This window comes from Phyllopteryx taeniolatus, chromosome 3 (genome assembly GCF_024500385.1).
Source record: "Phyllopteryx taeniolatus isolate TA_2022b chromosome 3, UOR_Ptae_1.2, whole genome shotgun sequence".
In the NCBI taxonomy this organism is placed as follows: Eukaryota; Metazoa; Chordata; class Actinopteri; order Syngnathiformes; family Syngnathidae; genus Phyllopteryx; species Phyllopteryx taeniolatus.
The window spans coordinates 32,837,216-32,858,416 of record NC_084504.1 but is presented as its reverse complement, the minus strand read 5'-3'; the positions used below and the strand labels follow the sequence as shown (position 1 = coordinate 32,858,416).

Here is a 21,201-nt window from a genome sequence, read left to right as displayed (position 1 = left end):
GATGAGGCGCTCCCTCACAACTCCTTCAACATGTTCACGTTGGAAGCGGTTCGACGACCACAGAACAACACTTGGATGCCATATGCTAAGCTAACTTGTTTTTAGGCAGGTGGCGTCGAGCGTCTAAGTTGCTTTTACCGCCTCCTAGTGCGCGGGAGTCGAATAGCAACAGAATTAACGTTGAACCATTTCGGAGGCCAAGTGTGAGTGCAGAGTACATCCACCACCAACCCTTGCAACAACCGGCTCATAAAACCACTCGTGTGATTAAAATACATTTTATTTGCAGAAAAATTATTGGGCGGCACGGTGGTCATCACATCTGCCTCACAGTTCAGAGGACCGGGGTTCAAATCCCGGCCCCGCCTGCGCGGAGTTTGCATGTTCTGAGTTTGCTGGGATAGGCTGCAGCACGCCCGCGACCCGCGTGAACGGAAGACGAATGAAACAACATTGAGGACACTCGACAGACATTGGTGTGGTTTGATACGTGAATTGTTTGGCAAACAAGCAGACAACCAACATAAATAACCTTTTCTCCGACTATACACACACACACAAACGTTTTTTTTTCCCTGTCAAAATCATCCTCAAGAAAACAAAAGTCCCCCGTGGTGCCATACCAAAGAGAATATTTCACAAACACCATTTAAAATTTGGACTTCGCATCCAGATGAGAGGAACGCTTAAAGTTTCTTCTTGTTCTTTGGCATGCATCCACAGCAAAGGCATTTAGAATTTAGACTGAAAATAGTCAAAGTGCCTCGACACCCGTCGAGTTTCTAACAACTACTTTTACGCTTCGAGCTAGCGGCTCCCGTTTACATTGGTTTACAAATTCCAGGTTTTGTTTGTCACGGCGATGCAGAAAGCTGCTTTTCTTGTGCTGCGGGAGGCCCGCGTGGGTAGAATCGTTTTTACTTTGTGGCCATTATGACACCAAAAAGCAAAGAAATGTGCCAGCCCCGTTGAACGTTTAGAGCATCAACTGCCGGAGTTCTTCTTCCAGCTGCTCGGTGCCAACATTCAGGTCAGTTTGAGGGACAGCCGGCAGAGAATCCAGCAGGTCGTCACCCGCCAAGCTCGGCGGCAGCTCGTTCGGAACCTCCGGATACATTTTGGATTCGTCCAGCAGAGAGTTCAGTTCTTCCTCCAGCTCATCATCATCAGCGGCTACAAAAACAACAACAACAACAAAACTTTTCTCTTCAAATAGAGGAGAAGCGGAACGTAAGATGAATGAATGAATGAATGCAACCTCTGCTGCCCGTAGAGGGGCGTCCTCCATGCGCCACAGAGTTGCGTTCGTACAGCAGCGACACACAGTTGCCCTTGCCTCAATTTGGATGAAAGCGGGACCGCTCTGTCACTAACATACGCTAATGCCGGCATAAAGTTTAAAAAAAAAAAAAAACATCTCCCAAACACGTCGGCAAATGGGTTTTGGTCTGATGCAACCGAGCTTGAACTTTTTGGCCGGAATTCCAAAATGTGTGGGATGAGGTCATTCCGGACAATTCCCTCTCATTGTTGCTTTTTGCGGCCGCGTCGTTCGATGAACGAATTTTGTGTATTTCACGTCAGGCACCTTGTCGGGCAGCTGACGCGTCGGAAAGACTGACTTCGTTCGCGGCATTATTTTCATTTGAATGACTTTTGTGTACACGGTAATTATTGTATGATTATTTTCTGCAACAGAATTTCTTTTGGGTGGGCTTTTGACAGCCGCGCTCCGCCCATTGCTCGGCAAAAGGCGTCATTTGCGACACGCCGCCCACTGGGCCAGCGCGGGAAATAAATCGGGCATTCACTAAAAAAAAAACCAATTCCTGAAAACTCCAGCGAGATGTCAGAGGAGCTGACAGGCTAAATCCGTCCTCGTGTAGCGGTGGCTTGGCTATAAAGCAACTTTGACGTACCTGAAGAGGTCACTCCTCCAGATATGGCTTGGTTCACCTCGTCTTGTTTGTCACATAGCTGCATAAATGATGGGAGATTTGTTCAAGTGTCAAATTGAATCCAAAGTAGTCCAAATGTGCTTTTTCCCAAAGGAAGACTTGCCTCCTGGATTTGCTCAACAATGCTTTCGGCACCTTCCACCGTCACGTCCTCGAGCGAGAGTCTGAGGCCGGCCATTCCCGCCCGGTACGCTTGCAGCACCTGCACGAGGCTCGCTGGTCAGCGGCGGGAAAGTCCATTTTCAGAATGGGAGTTTGGTTACGAGCTACCGTTTTATCGGTCTGCGACTGAGCTACGCGATCCAGGATGCCTCGAATGGACTCCAGCTGCCCAAACAAGCCGTCTGCTCTCTTTTCCAGCCTTTTGCGGCCTCTCAGACACCGCAGAGCCTGTTCGGCGGGACAAACACAAACAAAAAACAAAGGCGGCACAATGTGATGAATTTGCTTTCTTTGTTGTCACCTTCAACAACGCTTTGCGGGTTTTGGGCGTTCACCTGTGTTTTTTTCCCTTCCCGAAGTAGAACTCTTGCTTCCTCTCGGCACCTGAGCACGAATAATACGCACTGCGTTCCAAATTATTTTGCAAATGACATTTTTTTTCCTCAGATTTTCCTAAATAGTTGATACAAATGACAGTGGGTATAATTGTCAAGTCATCAACAGTCAGAAACTAATTTGAAGAAACCTCGCTTTGATCACAGTATTTGTTTCGAATAAAAATAACTTCAAATACATTGTTCCAAATAACAGACAACAGAGTTTTATTGATTTGATTTGCAAATCATGTTCAACCTATATTGAATTGACTACACTACAGAGACAAGATATTGATAAACTGTATTGTGTTTAGCAAATAATCACTAACGGCTGCAAGGCGTTCCAAAAAAGCTGGGCCAGGTGGCAAAATAGGAATGCTCATCAACATCCCACAGGCGAACGGGCTCATTGGGAACAGGCGGGTGCCGGGATTGGCTAGAAAAGGAGCTTCCCTGAATTGCTCAGTCATTCACAAGCGAAGATGGGGCGCACTTGTTCACCTCTTTGGGAACAAGTGCGGGAGAAATTAGTCCAACAGTTTAAGGACAATGTTCCTCAACGTAAAATTGCAAGGAATTGAGGGATTTCATCATCTACGGTCCATAATATCATCAAAAGGTTCAGAGAATCTGGAGAAATCACCGCATGGAAGCGGCAAGGCCCAAAACCAACATTGAACGCCCGTCGTGACCTTCGATCCCTCAGGCGGCACGGCATCAAAACCCGACATCAATGTGAAAAGGATATCACCGCATGGGCTCAGGAACACTTCAGAAAACCAATGTCAGTAAATACAGTTCGGCGCTACATCTGTAAGTGCAACTTAAAACTCTACTATGCAAAGCAAAAGCCATTCATCAACAACACCCAGAACCGCCGCCGGCTTCTCTGGGTCCGAGCTCATCTAAGCTGGACCGATGTCAAGTGTAAAAAAAAAAAAAGTGTTCTGTGGTCTGACGAGTCCACATTTCAAATTGTTTTTGGGAAAATGTGGACGTCATGTCCACCGGGCCAAAGAGGAAAGGAGTGGGGGTACTCGACTGGCCTGCCTGCAGTCCAGACCTGTCTCCCATTGAAAATGCGTGGCGCATTATGAAGCGTAAAAGACGACAACGGAGACCCCGGACTGTTGAACAGCTGAAGGTGTACATCGAGCGAGAATGGGAAAGAATTCCACCGACAAAGCTTCAACAACGAGTGTCCTCAGTTCCCAAACGTTGTTCAAAGAAAAGATGATGTAACACAGTGTCCCAGCTTTTTGGGGAACGTGTTGCAGCCATCAAATTCGAACTTAATGAATATTTGCTACAAACGATCAAGTTAATCAGTTTGAACATGAACATGAATATCTTGTCTTTGTAGCGTATTCAATTCAATATGATTTGCAAAGCATTGTATTCTGTTTTTTATTGATGTTTAACACAATGTCCCAATGGGGTTGGAGTTATTTCTTGAATGTGCAGAATTCGGAGATCGTATTTACTGAAATCGAAAGCTGTCTCGATGAAAAACCTCGTTCCAACTCCAGCTCCATTTGGACATTTGCTTGATAGCAGCTTGCCAAACTTTCCATACGTTCAACTTGTGACTTTTTGGAGCGCTTCTGCTTGAATTTCTTTTCTCATACTTCAGTTGTCAGAACGTCCGCGTACTTTTCAGAGGTCATTTTCACACCTTCTCTTCAGCTTTTATCACAGTTTAAAATGTTGACTCATTTCAAATTCTTTTCATTTGATTATTGTTACAACAGTTGTTGTTTTTTTTTTGCATGCATTATTCTTCGTTGCGTTTTCTCCTCACCGCTGTGTCGACTGTTTTAAAAGTGCTCCGTGATTACGTATTGTGACCGAAGGACGTCCGAGACTTTTTATTACGACGCCGGGAACCGTTTCGAATTCAAACCCAGAAGGGACGTTCGGGCCGTCTTTAGTCCATGTACTTATCAGCCTCCGGGCCCAGTTTCTCCAGACGCTCCTCCAGCAGTTTCTCACTGCGCCGTAACTGGTAGATTCCGATATCGACGTCAGTGACGGAGGAGACGCGAGCCTGCCCGGGTTGGCAAAATTTCACAATCTGTAAAAAAAAAAAGACAGACCGTTGAAAGATAGCCGAGGAACGCGTGGTGGTTTGTGGAGCGCCGCCGAATGTCGTCTACCTTCTCCCCCTCGTGCAAGGAGACGGCCACTTGTTTGTCCCTCTGCAGCTGCAGAAGCGTCGTGCGCAGGGCGCTTTCGTCGGCACACGCGCCCGACGAGACAGCGCGCAGCTCTTCGAACGATATGACGGAGCGACTTGCAAATTCACTGCTTCGGTAAATCCGGAGCACTTCAGCTGCTTTCTCCTGTCAAGGACGACGACGACGCGGAGTTGGCGTCAAATGGCATACACGGAGAAAGCGGCGGCGGCGGCCTGTGCTCCGTCCACCGACGCGCAGATTTGCAGCCGCAGTGAAACAATTTGATTGGCACTCGGGTAAGATCCAAACGCAGCGGAGCCGAACCTCCCAAGTTGAACGCGAGCCTGTTTGAATGTCACGTCACATTTTCCAAAATGAGAGCATGTCAGGTGACTGAACCGCTTCCAATCGTGTAAAAAGGGTTCCCGTTTCTTTTGGAAGCTTAAGTGAATAGACCCCGGAGGGGTCGGGGGCCAAAATAAAATTGGGTAGGGCCGGCTCTGCCAACATGAGAAAAACAGAACAACCGCCTTGTGGAGGTAATCGGTTAGATGCTCACAGACTGAAATCTTACAAGATTAGCTAACATCTTGCATAATGGTTTGAATGACCAAGTTGCCTTCCGACAACATGCGAGACATTTGACTTCGCAGGTTCTTCCGTCCGCGCATCATCTTACCGTCAGCGTCGCGCGGAAACGGCGGCCGAGCAACGCACCTTCGCCAGTTGCAGGACAACAAAGGACTCCTCGGAAGGTGCCGGGCTTGCCCCCAGCACGGACGAGAAGGTCCATTTGAGAGGCTTGACCAGCAGGACGCCCACGCCCCACCACAGCCAGCCGCAATCCGCCTTGGCGGCGAACTCAGACTCCCGCTGAAGCTCCCCGCGTCTGGAACATACGCGGCGGATGAAAAAAGAACGCGGCAGCGGGGGGGGGGGGGGGGGGGGGGGGGGGGGGGGGGGGGGGGGCTGCCGGCACGCCCGCGCCAATCCGCATATTTACAGGACCGCTTCGTGGCCAGAAGGGATTGACAGAACTTCGCTTGTGACACAAAACTTTCTTCCTGTTGTAATGGGCTGGACAATTTTGAGGGGGAGAAATGAGGCCTATTTGGGGGCGCTAACATAACCGACCAAACGCAATGCGGAAAAAGTGAAAAGCTTGGCAGATGTACTTCAAAATATACAGTAAATATAACAGATATCAACACAACTCTGTCGAAGGGCGGCTTCAGTTTTGGTGAGGGGTTGCGGGTAAACGTGCAACGCCGCAGAATCCAAAACGGAATCGCGTCGCGAACGGTGACTCGGAGACGCGGCGGGAGGGACTGGGGAGAATCTTTCAGCCGGACAATTTGTCTCGCTCTTAATTGTAGTCGCTAATTGAAAACCGATCATCAATGTGGGCGACATCACTTCCGGCGGGACATTCTTTCCAGCTTATACCCGTGACACGGGCGGGAGGGGCGGCCAGCCATCCGTAGCTCCGCCCCTGGACGCGTCCACATGCGCAAAGTGAACCTATACTGCAACAAAAAGACAAATAACAATCATCAGCGGTGCGTGGCTACTTATTGTTTGCTTTCAACGCTTTTGCTTTTGAAGAGTGGATCTTTTCCAGGTAAATAATGTCCATTCATTTCATTTAGAGATCCCTGAAGACCACAACGGCGGGAAGTCCAATCCCGTTTCTTGCTCAAACGACACACAAGCGTTGGTTTCCGATCGGTGCCATCCGAATGCCACCCGGAAGTACGCGTGACGTCAGCCAGCTCTCATTGCAATTGTAAACATTTGAGGCGCTGTACCTCGCCATGGCGTCCAAGACGGTGGGCAAGCCCAGAGGAGAAGTCTCCTTCCTCCGGAAGATCTCGTTGAGCTCGCGGACGTTGACGCTCACGCTGCGGCGCTCCCTGCAGCTTTGGAGCACCCGAGGCGCCCAGAACTCCATTTTGCTGTCCCAGTCCATCGTGTTGACGTCGCGGGTCTCTTTGAAGTCGGAGAAGAGGAAATTCATGCGTTCGTCGTCGTCCCAGTCGGCGCTCGACATGTTCGCTGCGGCGTCAAGCTCGGCTGTCAACAACGGGAAGCGGATGACGACATCTTCTTCTTCGTCGTCTTCTTCTTCTTCGTCGCCTTCTTCTTCTTCGTTGTCTTCTTTTCTTCGTCTGCTCGCTTTGGGGCATGCCGCCACCTAGCGGACGGGAGTCTGCAACTGGACCATTTACTTTGATGATGCTATAACGTTCGATTGTCCCCAATGAAAACACACATTTCATGGGAAGTGACTATAATAACCCCTCGACGGTCTCTCACGCAGTGGAAACAAATCGCAGCGAAAACCCGAAAGAAATATCCACCCAGTGTGTCAGGAAGGACGAAAACCAGTCCAGAGGACGGCTCCACCAGGGGGCGCAAATTCCCCATAACAACGCCAACGATTGACAGTGAGCGGATTGTGGATTAACAAATTTGAACATTTGCCCTCAGCATCAAGCTAACCCTTGCTCAACTAAGGGACTCACACGGCTTCTGTTAATCATAATCATATGTTTTGTTTCTTTTTTGTTTTTTTGGTTTGTCCTGTTAGGTCAAGCGGAACGGAGGATCTGTATCTCCTGTGTTCACTGCGTCACAATGGAGTTTTGAAGCTTGCGCTGTGCTTTCTTAGTATTATAATTGAAGTTTATTGAGAATCAGAGTCGAACAGAACAAAGTTTCCAGAGGGGAGAGAGAAACAAAGACAAAAGACAAAGCACTAATTGTAAACAGGGTGAGAAAAGTAAGTCATTACATGACTGAAATATGAAATATGAGTGTTGCACGGGGCTGTAGCGCTGCACCCTGTGAGGGAAGGACAGGACAGGACAAGATGGGACAGGACAAGATGGAACAGGACGAGGACAGGAGAAGACGCATGCGGGACCAGGGTCGTGAACCCGGCTGTACAACTGAAGTGTGGTGGGATTGACTATGTCAATTCGAAAAGTCTAAAGGACTATAGGAGAGTATGAGTGAGGGGATACACAAGCGATTTGCATATTCACGAGTTATTTGTCGCAATAAGTGCGTGACCCCACACCCAGCGAAAGAGTCCCCGGGGTGTGTGTGCCTGCGGACGCATGCAAGTCAATTGACACCGTTTTGCATGCGCAAGAAACTGACACAAGTGGGCCCCCCCCCCCCCCCCCCCGGCAACCATCAGGCCTCCTTCCTGTTTACTTGTCTGAAGAGTGGATAGACTAATTCTATTTTTCAAATAAAAATGGATTGCAGCAGAAAGCATTTAAATTTAAATTTCTCGAACATTCTATTCATTACGGTGACCGATTATTTTGAAAACGGAGAAGGATTGACTGGGGGTTAAAACAGGGGCGGCTACGGGATTCTGTCCGGTTTTGGGACCGAGCGGGAGAGCGCGGGAGTCAACGTCGGCAGGATGGGGAAACGCGCGCCCGACGCGGGCACGAGCCAGCGGGCCACCAAAAAGAGCTTTATTGTGCGCACTTATATGATTCAAGGACAAGTCTCATGTGAAAAGCAGGATTGAAAGTGACAATTCCTATCCGAGGCGTGGTTGTATTCTCTAGTAAACAATCAATGAAAAACGGAATTCCTTACAAATGTGCAGCCTAGTAAGTATAATTATATCAGCAAATCCTATTATCCTATCCAGTGCTTTTGCAAATGCCCCGTCAGCACAAATAACACGGAGATAAAGCAGACGTTCCCGTGCTTCTTCTCCGCCCCCAGAAAGACATTTGCACCGCGATGAATTCAAGCGTAAATGCACGCGCCGCCGCCGCCGCCGCCGGTTCACCTTGATTATACAACCTACAGTTATATTATTATTATTATAGTGACATTGCAAGGAGGTGAAAGACATTCAGAGAGCGTCGGCGGAGTCACGGCCGTTGTCGACGCGGCAAGCGGGCGAGGATTCGGCCAGGCCGCCGAAAGACGGAACGTTTGGCACGCTCGGCGCTGCGGCGGTCCCGTCGAGCCGTCAAACTCGAGGCCCGCGGGCCACATCGATCCGCGGGAACCCGCGAAAGCAAATCCGCTGCGTCGACTTGACGTTCGTGGCTCAAATAACAACATTGCAAATTGTTGCAATGTTGCATTTTGTTCCCAATCCCCATTTCAAAATAAACGCAATTTACAACTTTTTTTTGATTTCAAATATAGTTATTCGTCGTTGTTTTTTTTTGGTGTGCATATGTGTCAACCGAACATTTACGGTATACGTGTTGGCAGTCATGACGGCCCGTCGAGGGAACCCGAAACTAGGACGTGAGGCGGTTTGACACATTTTCATTTCACGTCGCAGTGTTTTGCGTACGAAGCAGGCGACACGGTGCTCGGGCTCCTGTCCGCATGCCCTTTGGGAATCTTTTGGTATTTGCGCCCCTCGCAAAAAGTCGGGCAGATCGGCCATTCGGCTAACATTTCAGGATGACCCCAAAAACGGACCCCCACCTTTATGGGACAACTTCAGAACTTTGTAACGCACATGTGCAACTCTTCAACGTTTCGGTACTTTTTGCACAAGTTGCTGTTCTCTAACAAGGAGCCGAAGAGCCAAATTCGTAACAGGTCCACGGCTCCACCGATGCATTTTTGCGAAATCAATTAAAATTGGCATTAGGGCTGGAACTCACGATTATTCGAAATCTGTCGATTTTCTTTCAATTAATCGATTAAACCTGATTTTTAAAAATTCTTAATCCAAAAACAGGACATGATTTCAAATTGACAGTGCAGAAAAGGCACAAACATAAACCAGATGTGAATTTTTCATTTTCGGAGCTCAACTTTGCGCGACTCGGTTTTTCTTTGCAGCGAGATCGCAGTCGCACGATGCGGCGACTGGCAGATTACAGCCCACCGAAACGCACAGAAGCTCTCGCACGCCAAAAATATCTTTGCCGGTTTTACGCTCGCGAGACCCAGCTGGCTGCCGCCAAGTCATATGAACGCAATATATAAAGTATATTATATGTCTATTGTGTTTTACAAGCGCGTCCGCGCATCGAATCGCTCAGTGCGCGGGGCTGAGTCGCCAACTGGCAAAGTTGGACTTTGACAACTGTAGAGGTCAAGGTTACACAGTGACCCCCCCCCCCCCCGATATTTGCGGGGGCCGGGGACAGAGATCTGCCCCGAGGAATTGACGTCCAACCGAAAGGCTTTTGTAATTGCCTAAAGAAGTCACAAGATGGCAGCAAAGCACAGTTTGTTTTCCTTTTCTATTAGACAAGACGATGCCTTTACTAAATGAAGTTCCTCCGCTCAGTTCGACATAGTGACTTGGGCCCAAGATGGCAGCAGATGGCGCCAAGGCACTATTTTTGTATTAGACACGGCTTTGGCCTGAGCCCCCCCCCCCCCCCCAAAAAAAAAAAACGACGAATCGGTGAGTTTCAGCAAATAAAAGAGGAAGTGCCGAAGGGCGCATGTCTGCGGGCTTCGCCGTAGCGCATTTTCGTTTCATCCTGAAATTTGACCGGAAAGCCGAAAATCCCGAACGTTTTGCGAGTCATGTTTGTGTGTGCGCGCGCGCGCGACGGCTTCAAACTGTCCTGTCAGCCCCGGAACGCTTCCGCACAACCTTCTCCTCTTTCACCCGGTCCACCGCCAGAGTCTCCAGCTCCGCTTGGGGCGGGGCCAAGCGAGGGGATCCGTGGGGGATGCGGTGAGCCACGCCCACGTGAGCCCCGTACTGGCGGTCCCGAGCCGGGCTGCGACGGGCGCCGGCGGGCGGGCGCTCCGAGGCGATGGGAGGGATGACGGCGGGCCGTTCCCGTAGCACCTGCGGATCCGGAGACTCTCTGCCCGCCTGCAGGAAGGGCGTCGGGTCGGGCATCGCGTCCACGGCCTCGCGCAGGACCACCCGCTTGCCGTCGGCGCCGAGCCGGTACACCTCGGTCAGCTCGGGGTGGAGAGGCTGGGAGAGGCTCTTCCTCATGCGGCGGCGCGGGGTTTCGGGCTGCCCGTCTTTGGCCGGCGGCGGCGGCGGCGCGGGCTTGAAGGAGGCGACCGGGCTGACGTTGGGGCTCCCCTCCGAGGAGCTGCCCGCCAGAAGTTTCTTCTTGGTGGCGTGAAGCTGCGACGTGAGGTAAGCGATGGTGCCGGCCCGCTGCTCCAACTCTCCGGACAGAAGGGCCAGCTTGTGGCTCTTCATCTTCAGCTCCTCCAGGTACTTCTTCTCCCGCTCCTTGATGGTGTTTTCCAGGACGAAGATCATGGCGTTCTTCTGCTCCAGGTCCCTGAGCAGCTCGGTGTTCTCCTCCTCCTTCTTCTTCAGCTCCGCCTCCAGCTCCTCACACCTCCTTTGCAGCTCTCGGGACCTCGCCTCGCCGCCGTCTGCGCCAACCAGTTAGAACAACGGCGTCAACGACACGACGACGACAACAGCCGCAGACGCCTCGTCTCGGCGGCGAGCCGACGAGGACCCCGCGACGCGAGGATTCCGAGCTCGCCGCCCGCGCTCTCGGAATCCCCCCGTTGCACACGTTCAGCTCTTGGAAACGGAGGAAGGCGGGTCGCGGCGGGAGCTTACCTGAAGGATCGGAGCTTCGTAAGGTGAGCTCGTACGTCAGGTCTGTGAAAATACAAGCGCGTGGTCATCAGGCAGCCCGCACGCACCTTTCAAGATCGCATCTTATCTTCGGATGATCGCTCATGTACAGATTATCAGTCAGAAATGTGTCAAACACGCGATAGAATAGCAAAGTGTGCATTTTCTGGAGGGAAAGAAGTATTTGTTGCTCGCGTCATCACTGATTGCCACTGAGCGCTTTGCTTTTGCGGCGACCGAAAGGAAAAGAGCTTTAACCGAGCGCTGTTAGAAGAATTGCGATCTAAAGCGATGGAGTACAGAGACGCGAACGGAGTCACCTGTGCATTGCTGCTGCAGTCGGCGGATCTCGGCATGCAGCCCCTTCAGTGTGTCGGCGTGGTCCTGCTGGAGGAAGAGCAGGTTTTTCTGGGCGCTGTGCAGCTGATTCTCCAGCGTGACGTTGGCCGACGCCATGGCTGATTCCGTTCGCGCCGACGCACGCGGAACACAAGAGAAGAAAAATAAGCCACCGTTCACGTTTCGCAGCCGGTCGAATTGCTTCCGAGCAATTCGTCGGCACCGGAAGCGAAAAAAACAGAAATGAGCCGAGCTTGCAGATGAAAGGACCTGAGCGAGCGTGGACCAGCGCGGACATTCCAGAGAGAGACCTTTCATTTGACTCCTTGAGGAACATCAGCGGCAGATGAATTGTAACTTTCGAAACGAGATTTTTTTCTAAATCTCTCAGCAGCGGAGATTTCACAGAGCGCCGCAAAAGGGGCTCGGATGTTCTGAGCTCCCCTTTCCGACGCTCGGAGCAAAATCACGGACGCAAGTCGGCGTCGTGTCGCTCGGTGCGTTCCGCGGCGCCCGAGTTGCTTCGAGACGCGATTCATCGCGATCCATCCCACACAATCCATCGATTGATTGATCGATCGATCGATCGATCGATTGATTAAGTCACAGCTGGATCACAACTGCGACATACTTACTCAAGAATTAAATGTTGATCACGGTTATTTTCACATCATCTCTTGTGAAGTTAAAAATTGCCTTCTAAAAAAAATCTAATCCAAAAATGCCCATTGACTTGAATTGCTGTGATAAGAAACGCCTGCGTGATCCAATGTCACCATCCAACCATCCCTCCTTCTGCAGCGCTCGCTCGTCCTGACGGTTGGCGCGGCCGAGCTGGATCTGGCGAACGCCAGCCGGCTTGTGGCAAGACGCGGGCACGCCCTGGACAACCTTTCGCACGCTCGGGACAATCCAAAACATCTTCTTGGAACGAGGAGATGATGACGATCTATTATTGATGAGTCACGTGACGTGCTTCCGGTCCAGCGCCGCTCTCATCGCTGCCCTTTCCGAGAACGGCTCCGATGGCGCTCCGTGTTTTTGCTGAGGCACGACCTCGGTCTTACACTCCTAAAAACCTCTACCGGACTCTTAGGAACTTAGGAACTCTCCTCTTGAACCCCTTTTAAAGTCTTAAACGTACACGAATGAACGGAATGTCCATTTTATTCCTCGTGATGTATTTGAATGCAATTTTCTATTGAAACAAATGCTTTTAAGCGAGGACGTGTTGATTTTAGTCCCGGAAATACGGCATCGTCAAAATGCCGCGATGTGGCGAATCGTGCATGATCGGAAAAGAAATCTGCAATGCACTGAATTCGCAATAGTCGGGCCGTGATAGAACGAGGGAAGATTGCAAAAGCAACTAGTTGTCCGAAAAATAAACAGCCAAGTGCAGATCGCTAAGAAATCTGTGGCGCGGAGTAATGAAGTATTTGTACTTCGTTACTTCTCGCCGCATTTCGTACGGGCCGAATTGTGAGCGTGACGTGTGCGCGCGCCGCATCCACTTTCAGCACCCGCATTGCGGACAGCGCCCGAAAGTGACGTCGTCGCAGGCAGTCGGGCGGGGCGGGGCGGGGCGGACCCTACCCGACCCGACCCGACCGGACCGGATCGGACCGGGCCGACCGGCGAGGTCCAAAATGCGGTACCGAACGAGAAATGCTCGAAGTAGCCCAAGTAAACAAAGGGCCAGCCGAGCCTCCATTCGCTCCGCGTTTGCTGCTCGGCATTGGCACAATTGTGCCGCGAAAGATCCGCCCCCGATCACGGCGACGCCTAACGACGTTCGTGTTTGGCGGGGACGCGAGGAAAGCACCCGCTCCCGCTCCCGTTCCCGCTCCCGTTCCCGCTCCCGTTGGGTTCGCTGACGGAGGCCGTCAATGTCTCGGGGCGTTTCAGAAACATGACACAATGTCCGCCTCCGCAATAGAGGCCGTAACCGCAGAGTAGTCCGCTAACGTCGTCGCGTGCTCGCTTACCTTGCGGTGGCCGAAGACCGAAGACCGAAGACGCAGCGGCTTAAGGAGCCAGCGCGCTTATTGCCGCCGCCGCCGCCGAAGGGTGAGACGCAGGGCGGCTGTGTCTCGATGGCGTTCCCAACATCTCCCTAAGCGACGACACTACAGAAAGCGATGCATCATGGGAAGCCGGGACTCGCCGCCTCCCCCCTTTTCAGATCCTTCCTCGCGATCTTATTTCACAACAACGACGGCAAATCCAGCATCTGCGCGCCATCGAAATGGATTCAGGTCAATCAAACGATAATTCAACATTTCCGTCACGTTGCGAGCGGTTTGCACCGGTCGGCGTCATCGCCCTAACAACGCTGTCACATGCTCACAAGTGATGGCATTACGCCACCTCGCGGCGGCACCGCGCATCGCAGGTCAGCCCGGTGTCCGGAAGTCGTTTTCATGTCAACGTTATTTGCCAAACGTGCGACCGCACCACATATCGTTGCGTTTGAAATACTTTGGATAGGATCTTAAAAAAAAAACAAAAAAACCACACACACATCCGACAATTGCAGGACGAAAGAAGCCCTTCTTTAACGAACGGTGCTTGTCTGCCTCACACTTCCGAGGTTCGGGATTGGAATCTCAGTTCCGGCCTCCTTGCGTGGAGTGGCCAGCAAGACCAGACCGGGGGCCATTCTAGGATCTGAGGTCCAGGGGCGCTTCGGCGCCTCCGAAAAAGCCTCTGCCAGTTATTAAATTTAACTTCATATATATATATATATATATATATATATATATATATATATTTATAAAACTAATGACAGTTGATGACTTTTCTTCATTTTGAATGAACGCGCCGGCAGACTCGCAGATATTGTACAACAAACCAATACCATGTTGACCTACTGACAAATGTGCACACTCTCGAGCAAACTCATTTTTGTCTCGGGCCGCATTGTACTTATGATTTCCCTCAGAGGGAAATGTTTCATCACCCAATCGTATTATTACCATTACACAACAAACTTGAGGGATAACTAGTTTTGAAATCAGAAGACAAGGATAATAGTTTGTTTAAGTTACTGTAGAAGAAGGGTTCGGTAAGAGAAAAATGCAATATCTCAACATTATTGTTTATTATTATGACAATTTGGAATTTGGGTACAGATTTGAGCAAAAATCACAGAAGTGGCCGAGCGCGATTTGCTTTCGCCGCCCGCATGAAATGATGTGGCGGGCCGCATCTGGCCCCCCGGGCCTTGAGGTTGACACCTCAATTTTGCTTCATACGACAACCACGTGAGATGAAACTGTTCAAAAAGTGTAACTCTGAATCCAACCTTCACAGATTGCACCACAAGGGGGCGTTTTGAGGTCATGCTTCAGACCACATGACCAGAGAGAGCCAATCTCAAGCGTTGGCCTCAGCAGGCGGAAGTCAGAGGAAAATCAAATCTGTTTTCACGACACACTTTCTTAATGGATTTACAATTACCCACCTTTTGTAATTCAATGACATCATCTCATTGAGAAAGTCGACATTTCCGCACATTGCTTTGAATAACGCGCGACGGCGCACGTGCTCTGCCCGATGCAACGTGACAATTAAAACAAAACAAAAGCGAGACCGCACGCTCCCTCAACTGGTTTTTGGGTATGTATGATTGTGTGTGTGTGACCGCGGCGCGCAACGAAGAAAACAACGGCCGTCGAAGTCGGCTGGCACCGACTCATTGGCGCAAACGTGACGGATGGAAATGTTGGGATGGGAGGTCGCGCCAACGCAACACAAGTCGCCTCAGCTGCGCCAGAAACAACAGCCGCCATTCGCCGCGGTGTCACGAGTCGGTGACTGCGACTTGAGCAGACAAAACATCGTGCGGTCGAGCAACGCGCTTTTGGGCAAAAGTCACGGGACAACTTTTTCTAGTATTCGGGATGTAATATTGCCTCAGTAAACGTGAAATATGAATTCAAATGGCCAACAGTTGGCCCCCGAGGGGCAGTGGAGAGGCCTGAAGTCCGCCCGTTGGGATTTTCTCGAGCTTGTCCACGAACATCTCCGCCTACCTCTTGCGCTCCCGAGCCAGCGCTGTCGACAGAACGAACACGAGGCGGAGGCGACCAATCGGGAGGGGAGCGGGCGGTCTTAGCCCAATACGGACAAAGCCCACGCAAAATCGTCTGCGGCAGATGTTGAGAAGAAGAGCGAGTGGGAGGAGCCAAATGAAACCCATTTGTATTGATTCCATGAACGTCAAAGTAAAACTAATACTTGATCTTACCAACGCGCCCATGTACCAAGCGTTGATTCGATTTGCCAATTTAGAGAATGAGCCAACAACTAAATGTGTTGCATTAAGAACGGGCTCGACCCCCGACCCCCGACCCCCGGCTCACGACGCGCAGCGCTGTCTGTGCACGCCGACCTTCTGACCTCTCACCTTGCGTGCGTGATCCGGTTCTCCGTGCGGTGCCCGATCGCCCTGGCGGCGCCGCGGCGGGCTCGTGCCTCGACTTTCTCCAAATATTTTCCAGTGGCGCCGAAGAATGTTCGGATGTTGTTTTGGAATTCGTATTCCAGCATAAACAGCAACCACTCCGTTCCTGGCCTCACCTCGGCCCCACATTGACCGCTCGTACGCTCTGGTTAGCGTCTTCCGATGTCAGAAAAGGACACTCAGATATTGGGTAATATCGGCAAAAACACAATTGCGCAACAAGACGTGTGTTGAAGTGTAAATCATAAATGGGTGAATTTCAACTTTTACACTTTGATTGATTGACCTTGCTTTCTAAAAGCCAAAATGACATGTTATTTGACTCCGCCTCTCAGAGTTTCTCCACCTTAAGCCGTGGTGGAGTTGATACCAAAATAATGATATGTTTTTGAAATGAAAGGCTGCCTAATGCACTCGGAGTTATAAACACTTTTGAATGAACCACATTAAAAGACCTTTTCTTCCCGCAATGACAGGGAATGGCAAGTCTAGCCTTTGGGGAATCCAGCCGAAATTGGAAGAAAAAAAAAAAGTTCAATAATTAAGTTTATGAGCGCACGTAGATTCATAACAGGCAAACGCTGTGGGACATTTTCCACACCGTATGTGAGCCAAACAGGAAATTGCAAATGAGAAAGAAAGCTGTTCAACTTCACAATTCCGAAGTCATTTCTTCGCACATGAACAGAGCACAACGAAGAAACGAATTCCGGATTTGACGCTTGCCGGTCGTCGTCATTTGTTGTGTTTGGCGTCTGGAATTTTGTTTTTGGCTTGACTCAATCTTGGAAAATATCATCAACCATCAAAATCTGCTCTGAAACGACAACAACAAGATACGTAGTGTACATTTGTCATAGAATGCATCGAAAGAGAGGAAGAAAAGTGAAAAGATAATCGTCACGGTTGAGCTGGAAGTCCATCACACCTCTCCAAACGTTCCTATAAAAGAAATGTTCCGCATCCATCAGTGGGGAGACCTTTGACATAAAAAACGAACCAACACTTTGCTCTCCTTGCTGACGACTCCCATCGAACTCCTTGTGGATTCCTTTTCTTGACTAGATCTCAGGTATGAACGACGCATCCTGCGGCACACCTTGACACAGTCTGGATTGCAGAGGTTTGCAAACCGACAGCGGCGCTGAGCTCTCGGCCGGTTTCGGCTGTTGCGTGTCTCGTGGCGGAACCAATATTATGATATTGGTTTGACTAAGGATTTCTGCTCAAGAGCTTGAAGTGCTTGGTGCAGCTCTACTTCGCCACAAGGGGGCACTGCGCGCTCGGGTTCTCCGCTGTCGACCAAAACGCAGCGGATGTTATTTGCACACGGCTTGAAGCAATATTGTCATGACAGCAAAAAGGTCCGCAAACAGGACACATTCGGCCGTAAGTGAGCGTTACACTCGTGTAGCCAACCCCGCGGCCACACGTGCATGCCATCATGAAGTAAATATGGATTTCTTTCCAGTGGAGAACAGGCCGCTCGAGTATTTATACAACATGAAGTCGGAGCGGCGTGAAGAGAAAGCGCCAGACGGCAATGAGGAGGAAAGGCGCCATTCTCTTCATTTCCACGAAACGACGCGTGCACGTGCGTGTGGCGTTTAAAGTCTGCCGACGTTTGACGCTTGTCTCGCGGGCTCGCTCACATGTAAGGCACATGTTGCCAAAAGCAGAGTCGGCCTCGAATAATTATCACTTAAAAGACGTAAAGCCCTCGGCCGCACGTGTTGAGCATGAGCGGTCCCGCGCCCCGCATTCGAGTAGACATCCGAAGATGATGAAAGGAGCCTGAAGGCAGCCTCGGGCATAAGGAAACGCGAGGAGATCATCGCGGGAGGTGCAGCCAAAGCACTCGCACACATTTGCTTTGCAACTTCTTCCCCACTGATGATGCAGTTAACTTTTGATGCTCACTTGTTATTTACCGCACTTGGCATATTGCACATGAACAATATTGACGAGAGACTGGATTGATTCGAATAATCTTCTTCTCTTTGTCACATTTGAATGGCTGCCACTACTTGGCAATCAGGATCCCTTGCCTCTGCTACCTCAGCCATGTTAAAACTGGATGCTTTTTTTTTTTCCTTTGGAAGTATTTTGTCAATGATCAACTTCAAATGCCGCATTCTTTAAAATGGCAGACATCGAAGCAAGAAGGGAGCGTTCAAGTTTGTGCTTCATGAAAGTGTGAAGGCCGCAGAAGTATCAACATTTGCGGCAAGAGGCGACGTCACGAGCCCGCCGGGGACCAGTTCCGCTTTCCGGTGCCTTGAGTTCCTTGTCGCCGTGGCAGCAGGTGTCTTTTCACACAATGAATCGCTTCAAATTCGATCAAGGCATGCTTTTTTTTTTTTTTTTTGCGATGGCAGCAGCTCGGTTCGTCAGGACGACTCGTGGCAAATTCAACGCAGTGGCCGGAGAAACGCTAGCTTGTCGTCGAGCGGGGCGCCGAGACCCAAAACGTCTCTCTCTGTGACTGTCGGCATGTCCGGGAGGTCGATTGTCGCGTGTGCGCGGAAGCTGACGGTGTTCATAGTTTGGAACAAATGACATTCGAAAGTAATATCATACCCATAAAGGGCTGAAAATTGCTACAGTACATGTATATTGACAAGGGGTTTCACTTTGTATACATCTGAATACCTGATTATTAGTTCAAAAAACAAAATGGAGGGCAGGGCGGGGCAGGGCGGGGCAGGGCGGGGCGGGGGATTCCATAGTGACAGCCCGAGTAAAAAAAAAAAAAAAAAAAAGCTGCCGTTGTCCAAATACTTCCGGACCTATTTGCCATTGACATATTTACAATTGATTGCCCCTCCTCGGGACAATGAGACTCCTCACTTTCAGAACGGAATCTTTTGATTCTCACAAAATGTTCACTCATCTTTCTTCCTCAGCTTGACTTTTTCAGCCGGCCGACGACAAGCCATACAAACCCCGACGGTGGGTGGGGATCGCTCACTGTCAAATTGTGCGCGTGCGCTCGTTCCCTTGCTCTCGCTGTGTTAGCGTACGCATGGAGCGGACCCGTAAAGGGCTGAAAAGGGCTTTCATTCAGGCAGCTTTTGCCACGAGAGGAACTACGCTAAGTGCTGTGAGGGGATGCGGCAGCTCCACACAAAGGCTGATTCACAGGCCCGAAAACATGTGCGCCACACATGCTCGAGCTTGAACGCGGCGAGGTACGACAGACGAGACGGCCCGCCGAGAGCAGGCGGCGAACAACCGCACGCGCACGAGCACAAAATTCTCATCGACCACCGGAAATCATTCTCGCTGTTTTCTAGGTACAACCCGGCATTTGCGCCAGCGCGTGGAAGTTCCTCGGAACACCCGCGGTGCTCAGAGAGCTGATTAGAGCTAATAAGCCTACGCAGCGCCCGACAGCTGGAACTGCCACGCTGCCTTTTAAATACTCGCGCACGCGCACGACTGCTTTCAACGATACTAAACGAAGTGTCCTCACGCCAAGCGGGCCTCTCATTGCTCTGGACCGCAAGCGAAGAGGCTGATACGAGCTCGTCCGACCTCAAACTGCCGGGACCGCTTTCTTTTTTTTTTTTTTTTTTTTTTTTGCCGCGGTCTTGGCCTAGCGACGGACTCTTAAAGACGGAGGCGCGCGCACCCGAATTGCTGCGACGCGAGGGAGGCAACATCAAGCCCCCCCACCCCCCCGCGCAGACTCGGGGTCGTAAATCCTCCAAAGCATGCGCCGTGATCATCGGTGATCCTTATCCATCTAAAAATAAACATGTCCTTGAAAGAATTCAGGTGTCAGGTCGGCAAACTCGTGAGGACATCAGCAACATTCGTCATGCTTGGATGACAGAAAACAGTACTCCATCTTTTTTGAAGTCAAGCCAACACACTACTTCTGACACTTTTGAGGTTTTCCACACTTTTCTATTTTTTTTTATTTCATCTATTCAATTGGAAAATATGCTTAGGTTTAAGTTAAGTAGTGGTTATGTTACAATTTATATATTTATTTATTATTGGTTTTATGGAAGTTATTTTTTCTAATATAATTGTTATTTAGTTTATTCAAGTGTAGTGCAAAAGTTACTTTATGTGTTATTAGTTTTTCTCATAATTATTGTTGCTGATTATTGTTCTCTGTTTATGTAATATCACACGATGGAGGCTTGTTTTTTTTTGTTTTTTTTTTTTAACATTCCACACTACAAAATAAGGAAAGTACGTACGATTATAGTTAATATCAGATCGGACCGAGAAAGGTGTCGGCCCAAAACCCGAGGCTGCAATGTCGGTATCGGATCGGAAGCGAAAAAGTTGGATCGGGACATCTCAATGGGAAGAAACTGAGTGGAATTTCATTTGGTTTCACACGGGTGGAATATTCCTTTTTGCCAAACGGATCCAAAGCCATGTGGGAAAAGCCAGGCGGCATTCCGTCTTGCCGAGCCAGTCTTGAGCCTCCTTTCAATAGCATCGACAGTGTCTGCGTTGCCGACGGCCTCTTGCAGGCGTGGCTCAGCCTTTCGAAATATGCCAGCGGACGAGCGGTACAGACGATGGATGGATGGATGGATGGGTGGGCGCTTCAGATAGATACGATGGCCCGAGACCGTCAAGACGTTGAATCACGAGCGAAAGAACTTAAACGCATCTGTCCTCGTCGTGTGTGGTGGACTCGAGATGACCAACACACAAAACATCGCACGTAACAAAGTCTCCATTCACAATCACGAGTCGACGACGACAGATGTCTGTCGCAGTACCGAGACTGACCTGCGAGAGGCAGCACGGTGCCACAGGGCTTCTAGACTGTCAAAGAAGCTAGCCTACCTGTTAGCGTATTTGGATTGAAAACCCTTTAACTCGTCATTTTTATTGTGGTGACCGTCTTGGGACATGCGGCATATTGAACGGTTTTCGGGCCGTCGCTTTTTTAAGCAGATTGGGGAGGAAAAATAAATCATTCTTAACACAGACCACGCCATAGGATAATCGGTCAGGAGAATCTTTCACAGACATCCGATAATCGGGCATTTGCTGACTTTGACGGCGTTTGTTTTCTGCCTTTGTTTGCAGTCACCTTTCCTGTCATCCTCTGGTCTTTCTTTGCGATGCCTCGTCAACGTTTGGGCCCGTCGGCGAAGTGTTCATG

At 50.1% G+C, this 21,201-nt stretch overlaps 2 protein-coding genes across 4 annotated transcripts; both read right to left on the bottom strand.

Moving 5' to 3' along the window:
• Positions 1–262: 262 nt before the first annotated feature.
• Positions 263–8,010, bottom strand: chmp7 (charged multivesicular body protein 7). Its single transcript, XM_061768885.1, has 9 exons — positions 6,483–8,010; positions 5,392–5,563; positions 4,654–4,839; positions 4,438–4,571; positions 2,456–2,504; positions 2,229–2,348; positions 2,062–2,160; positions 1,920–1,977; positions 263–1,173 (listed from the first exon to the last, which is right to left on the bottom strand). Exons 1-9 carry the CDS (start codon positions 6,722–6,724, stop codon positions 977–979), a joined length of 1,257 nt encoding a protein of 418 aa, XP_061624869.1. The 5' UTR covers positions 6,725–8,010; the 3' UTR covers positions 263–976.
• A 144-nt stretch (positions 8,011–8,154) lies between these two features.
• On the bottom strand, positions 8,155–16,385 carry ccdc92 (coiled-coil domain containing 92). 3 transcript variants are annotated; one of them, XM_061768901.1, is made up of 4 exons: positions 16,005–16,385; positions 11,575–11,712; positions 11,237–11,278; positions 8,155–11,040 (listed from the first exon to the last, which is right to left on the bottom strand). In XM_061768901.1, the coding sequence occupies exons 2-4, from the start codon at positions 11,708–11,710 to the stop codon at positions 10,247–10,249; spliced, it is 972 nt and encodes a 323-aa protein (XP_061624885.1). In that variant the 5' UTR covers positions 11,711–11,712; positions 16,005–16,385; the 3' UTR covers positions 8,155–10,246. The 3 variants fall into 3 exon arrangements, with proteins under 3 accessions (XP_061624885.1, XP_061624884.1, XP_061624883.1); XM_061768900.1 differs by lacking the exon at positions 16,005–16,385 and adding an exon at positions 13,582–13,977; XM_061768899.1 differs by lacking the exon at positions 16,005–16,385 and having other exon boundaries at positions 11,575–13,573.
• Positions 16,386–21,201: the final 4,816 nt, after the last annotated feature.

Bases quoted from the DNA above. Each gene is read 5' to 3' on its own strand.
- ccdc92 (XM_061768899.1), bottom strand. From the start codon at position 11,911: ATGAAAGGTCTCTCTCTGGAATGTCCGCGCTGGTCCACGCTCGCTCAG. The intron at 11,279-11,574 runs GTGACTCCGTTC...GTATTTTCACAG, and splicing joins ACTGCAGCAGCAATGCACAG to ACCTGACGTACGAGCTCACC. The intron at 11,041-11,236 runs GTAAGCTCCCGC...TGGTTGGCGCAG, and splicing joins ACGAAGCTCCGATCCTTCAG to ACGGCGGCGAGGCGAGGTCC.
- chmp7 (XM_061768885.1), bottom strand. From the start codon at position 6,724: ATGTCGAGCGCCGACTGGGACGACGACGAACGCATGAATTTCCTCTTC. The intron at 2,505-4,437 runs GTACATGGACTA...ATTCGTGCTCAG, and splicing joins CTGGGCCCGGAGGCTGATAA to GTGCCGAGAGGAAGCAAGAG. The intron at 1,174-1,919 runs GTACGTCAAAGT...TTGTTTTTGTAG, and splicing joins TGGAGGAGTGACCTCTTCAG to CCGCTGATGATGATGAGCTG.